Source organism: Astyanax mexicanus, chromosome 9 (genome assembly GCF_023375975.1).
Source record: "Astyanax mexicanus isolate ESR-SI-001 chromosome 9, AstMex3_surface, whole genome shotgun sequence".
NCBI classification, from domain to species: domain Eukaryota; kingdom Metazoa; phylum Chordata; class Actinopteri; order Characiformes; family Acestrorhamphidae; genus Astyanax; species Astyanax mexicanus.
Window position 1 is genome coordinate 9,340,415 of NC_064416.1, and position 13,943 is coordinate 9,354,357.

The following is a 13,943-nucleotide window of genomic DNA, read 5'->3' on the forward strand; positions in this document are numbered from 1 at the left end:
GTTCTCCGATCGCTTAGACAAGCACAAGCAACTTAAGTGGCTATGGGTTCTACCATCCTGTGAAGTTTGGTGGTTCTAGCTCGAAAACTGTAGGAGGAGTAGCGTTGAGAAATTTTAGCGTAGAATAATAATAACTAGAAAAGGCAAAGTTCGTGAACGAACTTTAAGTTGGCTTGTCAAATAGTTACTAAGTTGTGTATTGTGGTGTGGAGTGTGTGGGGTGTGGAGTGGGTTGTGGAGTGTGTTTGGTGTGGTGTGTTTGGAATGTGGGGTGGAGTGTTGTGTATGTGTGGTGGAGTGTGGGGTGAGTTGTGTGTATTAGGTGTGGAGTGTGTGTGTTGTGGAGTGTGTGTGGTGTGGTGTGTAGAGAGTGTGGTGTGGAGTGCATGGGGTGTGAAGTGTGTGTGGTATGTGTGTGGTGGAGTGTGTGTGGTGTGGGGTATGTGAGCTGTGGAGTGTGTGTGTGGTTTAAAGTGTGTGTGGTGTGGGGTTTGTTTGGTGTGGAGTGTGTGTGGTGTGGGGTATGTGTGGTTTGAAGTGTGTGTGGTGTGGGGTATGTGTGGTTTGAAGTGTGTGTGGTGTGGGGTTTGTGTGGTGTGGAGTGTGTGTGGTGTGGGGTATGTGTGGTTTGAAGTGTGTGTGGTGTGGGGTATGTGTGGTTTGAAGTGTGTGTGGTGTGGGGTATGTGTGGTTTGAAGTGTGTGTGGTGTGGGGTATGTGTGGTTTGAAGTGTGTGTGGTGTGGGGTATGTGTGGTGTGGAGTGTGTGTGGTGTGGGGTATATGTGGTTTGAAGTGTGTGTGGTGTGGTGTATGTGTGCTGTGGAGTGTGTGTGGTGTGAAGTGTGTGTGGTATGTGTGGGGTGGAGTGTGTGTGGTGTGGGGTATGTGAGCTGTCGAGTTTGTGTGTGGTTTAAAGTGTGTGGTGTGGGGTATGAAGTGTGTGTGGGGTGGAGTGTGTGTGGTGTGGGCTATGTGAGCTGTGGAGTGTGTGTGGTTTAAAGTGTGTGTGGTGTGGGGTTTGTGTGGTGTGGAGTGTGTGTGTGGTGTGGGTTATGTGTGGTTTGAAGCGTGTGTGGTGTGGGGTATGTGTGGTTTGAAGTGTTTGTGGTGTGGAGTGCGTGGGGTGTGGAGTGTGTGGGGTGTGTATAGTGTGTGGTGTGGTGTTGGGTGTGTGTGGGGTGGGGTGTGGAGTGTGTTTGGGGTGGGATGTGGAGTATGTGGTGTGGGGTATGTGTGGTGTGGAATGTGTGTGGTGTGTGGTGTGGAGTGTGTGTAGTGTGGGCTGTGGACTGTGTGTGGTGTGGGGTGTGTGTGGTGTGTAGAGTGTGTGTGGTGTGGGCTGTGGAGTGGGGTGTGAAGTGTGGAGTGTGTGGTGTGGAGTGTGTGTGATGTGGAGTGTATGTAGTGTGGGGAGTGGACTGTGTGTTGTGTGGGGTGTGTAGAGTGTGTGGTGTGTGTGTGGGGTTTGGTGTGTGTGGTGTGGGGTATGTGTGGTGTGGGGTATGTGTGGTGTGGAGTGTGTAGAGTGTGTGGTGTGTGGAGTTTGTGTGGGGTGTGGGGTATGTGTGGTGTGTGGTGTGGGGTATGTGTGGTGTGGGGTATGTGTGGTGTTGGGTATGTGTGGTGTGGAGTGTGTAGAGTGTGTGGTGTGTGGAGTTTGTGTGTGGTGTGGGGTATGTGTGGTGTGGGGTATGTGTGGTGTGGGGTATGTGTGGTGTGGAGTATGTGTGGTGTGGAGTGAGTGTGGGGAATGGACTGTGTGTCGTGTGGTGAGTGTGTGGAGTGTGTGTGGTGTGTGGTGTGAAGTGTGTGATGTGGGGTGTGTGTGTGGTGTGGGGTATGTGTGGTTTGAAGTGTGTGTGGTGTGGTGTATGTGTGGTGTGTGCTGTGTGGTGTGGTGTGTGTGTAGTGTTGTATTGGTTCTGGTGTGGGTTGTGTTCAGCAGTCTCTTCTCCATACAGATACAGTACTGAGGAGCAGGGCAGAGAGTGGGGCCGTGCGCAGGATCGGCTGGTGTGTGTGAGATGGCCAACATTCCGCCCATTCATTCCTATGGGGAAAGTTCGTACGATAATTTTACGAAAACCGTAAATCGTATCGGTGAGATCAGCATATCGTCTGAAACGTCTCTGCAAGTTCTGTATGTCTTGTGAATTTCGTGGTTCTAGCTTGAAAATTGTGACTTTTAGAGCAGTTTGAAAAAAGTGTGAATGGAAGTCTATGGGGAAAAAAGTGACTTTGACGGAACCGTGCTAGAACCCTGGTTCTCCGATCGCTTAGAAAAGCACAAGCAACTTAAGTGGCTATGGGTTCTACCATCCTGTGAAGTTTGGTGGTTCTAGCTCGAAAACTGTAGGAGAAGTAGCGTTGAGAAATTTTAGCGTAGAATAATAATAATAATAATAATAATAAGAAGAATAAGAAGAACAGTAAGTTGGCTTTGACAAGCCAACTTAATAATAATAAGAAGAATAAGAAGAACAGTAAGTTGGCTTTTCCAAGCCAACTTAATAAGAGCTTGAAGAGGAGGAAGTTTAGACAAATGCAAAAGGAGAGAACCAGGAGAAGAAAGAAGAACAAGGAGAGTAAGAAAAGGAGAAAAAAAGTAAGGAGACAAAGTAAAAAAAAAAAAAAAAAAGAAGGGGGAGACCCAGAGAAAGAGAGACAGATGCAGAGGAAAATAAATGTAATGCAAAACCGTGTAAAGGAAATACACTGAAACTTGGGGAAAAATAGTGGATAATGATGGAAGTTGAGTGGCAACAGCACTATTAGGATTATTACAGGGTACACACCCAGCATCTCTGCTAAAGTAAACGCAAGCGAACACCAAGAGCAAGATCAATTTCAGCAAACATCTTATTGTATGATAAGTTGGCAACATAATTATTGTGACCGGGGAGGATGGGAAGGAGTTTGACACCTGTTACATAACTGACTCAGGCCTGATATCCTAGCGTGGATGATACATCAGCATGCACACCGTTACTACTACTATTAATCAGTGTTTATTCCTCCTCCATCATTTTCTCTTTAATTTCCCTTCAGCTCTTTGGAAGAGCACAAGTTGCTGCATATTAATAAAAATGTTCAACATATATCTAACATGACTGTGCCATCTCTATCAACCAGCAGAAAACTGTTAATATATACACAATACATTCACTAGAGCTCACCATGCCAGTCAATAGTACATCTTATCAGTTCTCACATGGGTTGTTTCCGGTTGAATTTCCAAAAGGTAACAAATTTTCAGCATTTTATACGCCAACAGTCAAATGTTTTAGAACATCTGTTTGTTTGTTTTTTTGTTTTTTTTTTTAAGTCCAGAAGACACGCTTCATGGTTGACAAGCTGAGACTTAGTCCAATGTTAAGCTGAGCTAATGGCATTGCCATGTGGGCCAGACAGACGTCTTTCTGTACCATTTTTTAAGAGGTTAAGATATAGAAAACAGTACTCACTACACTCTGGGTTTATTTATAATTTTATTAAAATGAGACTCACGTTTGTGTGTCTTTCTATGCTGTAATGCTGTAGTAGAGTGCAATTTGTTCCAGCTTTGCTTTACTACTTACATCCTTTTTCAAGGCTTTTTTACTTTAAGAGTAAAAACTTTTGTACCATTTTGTACCACACTGGATCTTGTAACATTTCAGGTAGTAAACTAAATCCGTATTTTTAAATATAAATAAGTGTGTGTGTGTGTGTGTGTGTGTGTGTGTGTGTGTGTACAGAATCCCGATTATGTTTAAGAATCACTTCATTTATTTTTTCACATATAAAACATTTAGAAAAACATACAAAACAGACAAACCCACTCTGAACCGCAGTGCAGTCCTCATTACATTATTAATTAATTCCAGCACTTTAAAACATGTATGACAGAAAATATATTTTTCTTCTTCTTCTTCTTCTTCTTCTTCTTCTTCTTCTCTACATCAGATTACCTAAAACTGCATCACTCAGTCCAGAGAGTCCAGATTACCCCCTCTTCCTCGGGCTGGACCCGCCGTGTGATCAGCTCTGCAGGCCCAGCAGGCAGGGGGCGCTACTCAGTGCAGGGTGCAGGCTGACCTGTAGGGTGGCTGACGTGGAGAACTTAACGAAGGTAGCTCGAGTCTCGCGACTGGATGCTCGAGCTGCGGCCGTCGCCATCACCTGCATTATACTGTGCAGAGTCGCCTCACTGAATAAAGACACAAAAAAATAAATAAAAATACATAAACACAGTGTGCACAGGTATTAAACCCCTGTAGTGCAGTACTAGTAGAGAGAGAGAGAAAGTGTTTAGTCAAGTGACTAATTGAGCAAGCATGCTTAGTCTAGCAAGAGAATGAGTGAGTGATCGTTTAATCTACTGTGCAAGCCTGTTTACTCTAGTGAAGAAGTGATTGAGTAAACTTCTAATCAAGTGCCTAGACACCCACGGCCAATCCCATTTTACCCCTTGGCCCTACTACTCAGCTCTATACATCTGTTTTGCACGTGCACGCCCAAGGGGGTAGGGTGTCATGATTCTTGTAAGGCTGGAGGGGTAGGGGAGGTGGGGTACTACTTCCATACTCTTATACATTTGGCATATTTATCTTATCCTTTTGATCTATTTTAATACTGCTCTCTGGGTGTAAATGGACCGTTGGAATACAGCTTCGTTTCACCTCATGTGAAATGACGAAGTCTACTTGAATTCTTAAACGATCCTTCAAACTGATAGAGGCACACTCAAAACAGAGGGACATGAGAAATTACTGGAAAAATGGCTGCACAAGCAAAAAAAAAAGCAACAAGCATTAAAAAAATTATAAAATTAAACATTCGCTAGTAGTCCGTCTGGCTACATTTCCTGTTCCACCTTAAATGATACAGTCTCTGTTGTCCTGCACCATTTAAGATGTAATTGGGTAATAAAAGCCAAGTTTCGGCTCCCCATCACAGAGATATTAAGGGATGGACAATTTCATGTCTTCAAAAGGTTGCAGGTGGTACAGAAATGAATTATTATTAACTACAAAGTCCACTAGCTAAGTTTAGTGTCACCTAGAGATTCTTGAAGAATTGTCCAAATTCTTAGGGTGTGGATTTTACCTATTCCCCTAGTAACTCTGTTCTAATGGGAAGGGTTACTCTTTTAAACAAGGAGTAGGGGGTACAAATAGAAATGGGATCAGGCCTTAGTGTAATGAGAGTTTAGTGAGTGTGTGCTTAATTTACTGAGTGAGCAGGTTTATTCTAGTGAGCAAGTGACTGATTAAGCTTCCTGCCTAATAAGTGAGTGAGTTTTACACTAGCCGGGCGAGGGCCCACACTAGCCGGGCGAGGGCCCACAGAGAAAGTGTGTTTAATATAGTGAGTGAGTGGTTGGGTGAGAAAGAATCTAGTGTTTAGTCTGTTAAAACTGACCTGCCCACATGTATGGTGGAGGCTATGCACCAGGCTGATTCAGACTCTGGGGACTGTGGTTCCTTTATTATTTTGCGGGCGAGGTGGAGCGCGGCGCCGGCCAGTTGAGCCGGCAAATACACCACACACTGACCCTCCAGCAGACAGAGCTCCAGCAGATACCGCGCCATACACACCACCTGCACAGAACAACCACCAAACACTGTAAAAATACAACTGTCTGATAGAGTAAATTGCAAGGTATAAAGGGGGGGGCTTTAATGCAGGATAACCTTGTCACTGCAGCGTGCAATGTAAGCAGACAGTAGCAGGAAATGAATCGGTGGGCAGTTATACAGCTCAAACTTTAGAGCACCCAGAACTCGTCTCTCCATCCGCAGAAACTGCTTCTTACTGTACGTATTCGCCATTAGGTAACACAGCTCCGAGATCTACATACAAACACACATACATACAGAATACTAAAGCAACTTCACAACAAATACTTAGCAATTCAGCAAATCAGTCCTCAAATACAACAAGAGGACACTACACCCATCTTATTTTGAATGACGACATGGAGGGGGCCACGTTTGTTTATATATTACACCCATATCTATAAAAATACAAAATGAGTATTATAATATACTCCAATACAGGATTCCCAGTAATTAGAAAAGGAAGTCAATTTTGAACAGCTTAGACTGCAGCATTATGATGATACATTTAACTTACTTTCACTGCCACTGTCTTTACAGAAGAGGAGCTATACTAGTGCACTTTTTATTTCAGTTCAAAATATGAAAAGTGGTTTTATGTTGATTATGGCCAATGAAAACCCCAAAATTAGATTATTATAAAATTGCCATGGTTTGGAGAGCCAGGTCATCTGCTGGTGTTGGACAACTTTTATAGAGATGCGAATTTCCAAAAAAGCTTTAAAACCATTAGGCCTCCACAGAATGGTAGGAGCTGACAGACATTCCTTCAACCACAGACGCAATTTCTCTTTTTTGGAAAGTGGTGGATTTACACTAAATTGCCAAAAGTATTCGCTCCACCAGCCAAATCAGGTTTTAAATCACTTCCATGGTCACAGGTGTATAAAAGCAAGCAGCTAGGCATGCAGACTGCTTCTACAAACATTAGGGAAGAATGGGTCTGTCTCAGCTCCGTAAATTTCAGCACGGTGGTACTGTGACAGGATGCAGCTGCTGTGCAACTAGTCCAGTTGTAACATTTTCCTACTACTAAATATTTCACAGCCAACTGTCAGTGATAGTCGCTTCCACTATTTTATAAGAACTGACCAGAAATTTTAACAAACGCATTAGAAACTAAAGTGGGCGTGTCAGAATAAGGTCCATATAAACCAGCTAGGATACCACAGCAGCTATACACTATCACCACAACTAGTCTATATGTGCTTGCATCTGTGTTTTCAGACCTCTGGCAGTAAACACTCCTCCTTCTTGGCGGCGATAAATAGGCAGGTGACTCCCAGCAGCTGCAGACTGGAGACGGAGACTTTAAAACACCTGAGCGCTCGGTTCAACAGGTGAACAGCCAGGTACAGAGTCTCCTCTGAGAAGTTAAACACCTCCTGCATGACACAGAATTCAATTTTAGGTCTCAAAGATGAGGCGTTAAACAGTTATTTAACCCTCTATAACATGAGATTTGTTTTTGAGAAAAGATTTTAGCCCTCAAGATGAGCTCTTAATTAGTTTACCCTATATAAATGAGATTTATATATTTGTCAGGGGAAAACAAATATATATTTTAGCCTTCTTTATAGGAGGTTGAGCATCTCCCACTTAAATTATTGCTTCAGCATGATTGCCTTGTGGTCTAACCGCATATTGGTGCCCTGTGGCCATAAATGCCAAGAAATGGCCACAAATCCAAACAAGAATAATAAACAAATTTAAAAGGACATTGTAATAATCCAAAAATGATCTGCTGCCTGAGAGCAAAACCATGTCATAGAGGGTTAATCAGAAATGACAGTTATCCTTGTACCACCGCCACCAGAAAGTGGATAATTGAGCCATGTCCACATTACCAGACTAAAGAAAATCAAATCTGTTGCCCGAATATAATAGATCTTTTTAGGGCTGTGTGGATATGCCAAATCTGATATTTTTTTTAAACAAGTTGTAACGATCATATATGTGGTCCTAGACTGGATACGTATCCATTTGGTCAGAGTGCAACATTACTGACTACTTTTTGTCTCTACAGACACACCAACTGCTGTTGTCACAACACAGACAAACACGGCTCATTGACAGTCAACGATTAGTCAACATCAGCAAAAATCAGATATGAGGTAAAAATAAGAACTGATTTATGAGGCTTGCAGTGTGAACATAATCTTAAGCTTAGGGACTACAGGTATTCTTTTATTAGTGCAGATGTTATTTAAAAAGTTTAGACTAGAGAGTGACGTGTGGAGAGTGATCTATACACAGTGGATAAAAGCTGAGGAGGACTCAGCAGTGCCTACATGAACCTGGATCAGCCAGTCCACCAGAATAGCTCGAGTATTTTCAGAGAACGGCCTGGGAAGCTCTGCGTTTGGCAGTGTGCAGCGCAGCTGACTCCTCTACAAACACACAAATAATTCATTAAACACATTTGACTAATATATTAACAGTCAAAATGTGGACACCTTAAGTGCAGGCGTTTTTCCATTTTTAAAAAAATATTCTGCATTGTAGATTAATACTAGAGTCACCCAAACTATGAAGAAATACATTCAATTATTAAGTGAAAAAAATAGATTCTGCAAAAGTAGCACCTCTTGCTTAGATGACATTTTGCACATCTTGGCTGGATCAGGCTTTCAGTTAACAGCTGTGCTGAACTCACCAAGAGTTAATTACTTGAACTTCTTGTCTCTTAAAGTGTTTGAGAGCATCAGTTGTAAAGTAGTGAAGAGGTAGGTATACAGTGAATAGCTCTATTTGAGTAATGTTCTAATCCATGTTATGCTAATCATTTGCAAGACTGAAACTAGATTCTTTCTGAAATTAATTATACATAATTTTATTTATTTATAAAAGATCTTTTCCACTCTGTCGTGGAATAAATGGAAAGACGTCAAAGAGACACTCTTGCTCTTCCACAGCTCCACCAGTTTCTCCTCCTTTTGTACACTCTAGGAGCCGGAGTCTCATCCATGTCCAGTGCTGCAAACGTTTCCACACTTGCCTTGTGGCTTCCCGTAGCTCTCCTATTGGTTGTTTATATTGGACTTGAACCTAAAAGACTTAAAAAAAAAAAAAAAAAAACAAAACACTGAACTATCGAGCAAGACTCATGATTTTATCCTGACACTGAAAATTGGTCCGAGATAGTGAAATTGCTTGAAAAACATTTGGTGTAAGGACAGCATCAGGTGCAGTGGCAAAGACAATCAAAAGTCCATCAAAAGCAATGTCTCATGATGAAACTGGCTCTCACCAGTTCCGCCCTAGGAACAGAGTTCAGAGTTATAAGCCTTAGAAACTGTAGTATATCCAATAATTTTGGTTTGTTTAACAGTTTTACAGGAATCCTTGTGTGTTCCTTCATAGTCTGGATGACTTCAGTATTAATTTACTGTAGATTTTGAAAGGTCAAAAACATCTGGGTCAGTATTGTCTGTTAAAAAGGTGTAAGACTTAAGTTTTCTGGAAATAATAAAAATAAAATGCACAAGCACTACATCGAGTCAGTTTACTAAAAGAAACACTAAAAGAAAGTAAAAGCAACCAAACCACCTCCATCATTCTGAGGTCACTTTCTTTTCACAGTTCACCATCAACTCTGCTTTGATTCAGAATCTGTCTAGGTCTGTTGTGGCGTGTAAACAGCTCCTCATTACCATCATATCTGAGAAGACGTCCCAGGCGTAGCTCTGATCATACAGGAGGCCCAGTTTATCCATGGCCACTTCCATCTCCTTCCGCAGGAGCCCAGGCAGCATGTCCCTGAGAGACGGCGCCATCTGCAGGATCTGAAGGTGACTCAGCACCGCCTCCTGCTCAAAGCAGTCTATCACAGAGGACCACAAATATCAAACAAATGAGAGGATGCTGCTATGGTTCTCTAGGTGGTTACTATACAGCTGCTTAGCTAATTCCAGAAGTTGATAGGTGGTTGCTAATGCATCTCTAATGCATTGACAATGGTGATCTCTGACATCAGCATTGATTTGTGTACATCGATTCTGTTGATTTAATGCAAAACGTTCTAATTTTATGGGTTTTTCTAATTAAATACTCACATTAAATAAGCATGTTTGTATTATTTTCTTATAACCTGTGTTCTTATAGGGACATTTAAATAAGGATTATAAACAATTATTATCACCATTATGATTATTATGGAGCATCTTTCACCAAAAAGCATTGAGAGAGTAGAAGAGCTCAGTCCAAACATTGATTTAATGTCAGAATTTCAACACTAACCAATGCCTATGAGGTTGTGTTTCCATAAACAATAAAAAGTTTATTTAAAATTGCCTCTGAATTTGCCATCAAGCTGCTGACACTCAGAGGGAGCAAAATTGGCTCTGCTCCCTCCAGGCGCTCTCTCCCCAAATCACTCCTAGGGTGATGTCTGCAGCACAGGGCGTCTGTGAGCCGATGTACCGGAGCAGAGTCACTGCGCTTCCCCCAAGCATGCTGGCTTCTCAGCAAAGCTGCATCAGCAGCAGCTCGAAAAGAAGCTGTGACTGACTTCACATGTATCGAAGAAAGCATGTGTTAGTCTTCACCCTCCTGGTGTGTTGGGGTGATAGGGGGAGTCCTAATGAGTGGGTTGGGTAATTGGTCATTTAAATTGGGTATAAAATGTGAAAATTTTCGCAGTGTGTGCATGAATCCTACCTGGAGTGCCCAAGTCGTTCTGAGAATAATCTATGATGATCTCATCTTCAGCACATGGTGGCAGCCTCTGCACCTGCAAAACACAGAGCAAATTACGTACTCGCTTGATTTAAATAACCTAACTAATGCATGTTCATATTGCAGCTGAATGAATTAAGAAAAATATTTGTGAGTAAGATCAACATATCGATGTAAATCTGAGAGTACCATTATATGATTACCAAGGTTCATGTAAACACAATGATCAGATAGTCAGATAATCCAATTACTGTATCAGAGGAAGACACTCACTGTAGCTCTTACCCATCTGGGGTTCTGGTTCTCTCTCTTGGGGTCAGTAATGCGTTTGTCTCTGGGCTGTGGTCTCCTCTCATCTCCATCAGGGCAGCTCCGGCGCTCTCTTGGCCCATAGGTGTTCGCCCACGTCCTCAGTGGGGGGCGTTCTTCAGTCTGGGGTGTAAAGAGGGGTGTTCAGTACCAATTCAATGCTCAGAGATAGAGATATACTGTACTCAGAGAATCTCAGAGGGAGATTCTAGACCAGTACCAAAAAAAGTCAGCCGGCCAATCAGAACTCAATAGCATTTATGGCAAATAATCAATCAAGAATTTAGGAACAGCAATGCCCACTGACCATGCAAACAGCAATGCCAACTCCAAAGCCAAAGAGAAATTGGCAGCAGCAATGCAAACTACCCAATCAAAATTTGGGTTGGCCAACTGAACAATCACAATGCAGAAGCAGCAGTACCATTCGACCAATTCCAAAACAGAAACAGCAATGCTAACCAAACATTAACAACTCTGACCAATGAGAAATGGCCAAGCAACCAATCAGAGCTCAGAGCCAGTACTGCCATTTAACTAACCAATCAGAATGCAGTTGCAGCAATACTAACCAGACCTGCTATGCCAACTGACTAATAACAACTTTAGTATAGCCAAGCGCCAATCAGGTTTTAGGAAAATAAATTAAGAACTCAAAATCAGCCAAGCCATTTGACCAATCAGAATCTTGCAGCCGCTTCACCAACTGACCAATCAACACCAGCATTGCTAATCGACCATTATGAACTCAACTAATCAAAAATAGCATGACCAAATGGCTAATCAGACATCAGTATGTCCAATCAACCAATCAGAGCTCAGTACCAGTACAGCCAGCCTAATAAATCATAATGTAATAGCAGCAATGCTAACTGATTCAACAAAAATTGGTAGCAGTTATCCCAACTGACTAATCAGAACTTAGTTTGGACAAACAACCAATCAGGAATGAGTAGCAGAAACACGTAATGACCAATCATATTTCAAAAGCAGCAACTCAAGAAGAATAAAAAGAAAAAAAATGCAACCAACTGGCACACATTAACATAACCTCAGCGAATCAGAGTTTAGTATCTGGGCCAGGAACAAAATGACCAATCAGCTTTGTCCATTGTGTCCTAACGACTCAACATTTTACAGATACATGTTTGGTTCTTGAGGCCTAACCCACAGAATAGAACCACAGAACTAGGTTCTCTTAATGAATGAACAGCAGAGCAGAGCAGAGCGAGAGCGAGAGACAGAGCGAGAGAGAGAGCGAGAGAGAGAGAGAGAGAGAGAGAGAGAGAGAGAGAGAGAGAGAGAGAGAGAGAACCTTACTCACTTTTTTAGGGTCCAGCAGCGTCCTGGAGTCACACAGTCCGGTTCGGGCCATAGTGCACAGGGTCTGCAGCTACCTGAGCCTCCAACAACCGCCAAAGGTTGAAGAAACCTGCGCACCTGTACGCGGCTTAATTATACACGTGACTAATTACCGACGAGCTCGCGCATAGGTATACACCGCCACCTGCTGTTCGGTGAGAGAAGTTCCCCAACACGATAGACTTCATTCAAGGGGCCAGTCCACCGAATTTTACATACTATCGCATAACCCATATCTGAGCTTACGATTTCTTTATATGAAAAAAACAGATAAAAAAAGCCATTTTCAATCAACCAGCAGAATCATGAGGGACTCACATGGGTCGAACGTGCGCTAGGTGGGTCCATGTTGGCATGGGCATTGAGTGGGTTTGAGATCTCCCAAATTTATTAAATTGTAAAGCCGATTTTAACCCTTTTAGACCTTCAGTCTTCTTAGACTCTACTCTACTTATATTCTACTATAAAATCTGCATAGCAAATAATTCAATTAACTAAAATATGTAATTCACTAAAAGCTATTCAATGGAAACAGATTTTTTTATTTCCATTGCATTGGAAGCCTGTGTGTAATATTTTATATTTCATATTGACTTATTACATAAGCCTTCCCTAAACAGTACAAAACAGTGTTGGTCCACTGTGTTATATCAAGCTTCATGGAGATTTAATTTCATTTTCCAGCAGGACTTGGCACACTGCCCACTGAAGATACTAATTTTTGGGTTTTCATTGTCTGTAAGCCATCATCATTAAAATAAATAAACAGTTAAAACAGATCACTGTGTGATAAGATGACTATTAGTTTTACTTTTTGATGTTTCAACTTTTCGATGATATCCTTATTTTTTGGAGGTACATCTGTATGAATGACTAATAGAAAGCAGTTGTCCACATTCTACTGGGTATTTTCTTCTGCACACACAAGGGCATCTGTGGCCTAATGTTGCTTCTGTTTGTGCTCCACTGTTGAACTGTTTCTCATAAATGTCCTCCAGGAGCATGATGGGATACCATGGTGTAGATGCAGTCTTTTAAAACAGGGACCACACAAGGTTTTCAGTCTTTGCAAAGTAATTGAAAATCTGTCTTTAGATGTTGAGAGACGGTCAGACCTAAATCTTTTTACATTCTTTCAGAGTAGGATTAGCACTGACTGTTTAATTTCGCAGAGAACTTATTTGGGTATAAACTCATTACCAGAAGACAAAAGTGCAATGAGAGGCAGCGGACAGTTTTAGATAAAGATTTTACTCGCATGAACAGTCTATCAGCAACAGGCTCCATAACAAAACACACTGCATATGACTGCAGAAACCTCGTAACGTCACTCTTGAACCGCGCACAGCAAAATCTCTACATTACATCAGCGCTGGAGTTCTGCAACTGTTCATCACATTCAGAGAAAAGGAGCGCAGGAATCAGTTCAGGTTTGTGCATCAGTGTGTTGATATGTGGGTGTATAAAAATCTGTGCAGCCATCTTTATCTTTAATCAGAGACAGTACTGAAGTTCCAGCTGTGGCAACAGGAGGTTCAGCAGAGTAAAGGGGGGGTTGGGGGGGGGGGGGTAGCGCCACCTGGTGGCCAATCATAACAGAATATAGGGAAAGGAGGGGGAGCATATACAGCTCTGAAAAAAAAATAAGAGACCACATAAAAATGAGTTTCTTTGATTTTACCAGATTGAAAACTCCCAAAATATAATTAAGAGGAACCACAGGCCATCTAACCAAGCTGAACTGTTTTTTTTGCACCAGGAGTAAAGGCACAAAGTTATCCAAAAGCAGTGTGTAAAACTGGTGGAGAACAAAACCATCGTTATTCCACCAAATATAGATTTCTGAACTCTTAAAACTGTATTAATATGAAATTGTTCTCCTTGCATTATTTGAGGTCTGAAAGCTCTGTTTTTTGTTATTTCAGGCATCTCTCATTTTCTGCAAATAAATGCTCTAAATGACAATATTTTTAATTGGAATTTGAGAGAAATGT

At 41.8% G+C, this 13,943-nt stretch overlaps 1 protein-coding gene across 2 annotated transcripts; it reads right to left on the reverse strand.

Annotated features, from left to right (window-relative positions):
• Positions 1 to 3,754: 3,754 nt before the first annotated feature.
• ccnp (cyclin P) lies at positions 3,755 to 12,059 on the reverse strand. Of its 2 annotated transcripts, none has more exons than XM_007251600.4 (9): positions 11,912 to 12,059; positions 10,564 to 10,710; positions 10,261 to 10,333; positions 9,255 to 9,424; positions 7,893 to 7,991; positions 6,831 to 6,986; positions 5,677 to 5,835; positions 5,405 to 5,583; positions 3,755 to 4,190 (listed from the first exon to the last, which is right to left on the reverse strand). In XM_007251600.4, exons 1-9 carry the CDS (start codon positions 11,960 to 11,962, stop codon positions 4,022 to 4,024), a joined length of 1,203 nt encoding a protein of 400 aa, XP_007251662.3. In that variant the 5' UTR covers positions 11,963 to 12,059; the 3' UTR covers positions 3,755 to 4,021. The 2 variants fall into 2 exon arrangements, with proteins under 2 accessions (XP_007251662.3, XP_007251661.3); XM_007251599.4 differs by having other exon boundaries at positions 10,552 to 10,710.
• Between the last annotated feature and the right edge of the window lie 1,884 nt (positions 12,060 to 13,943).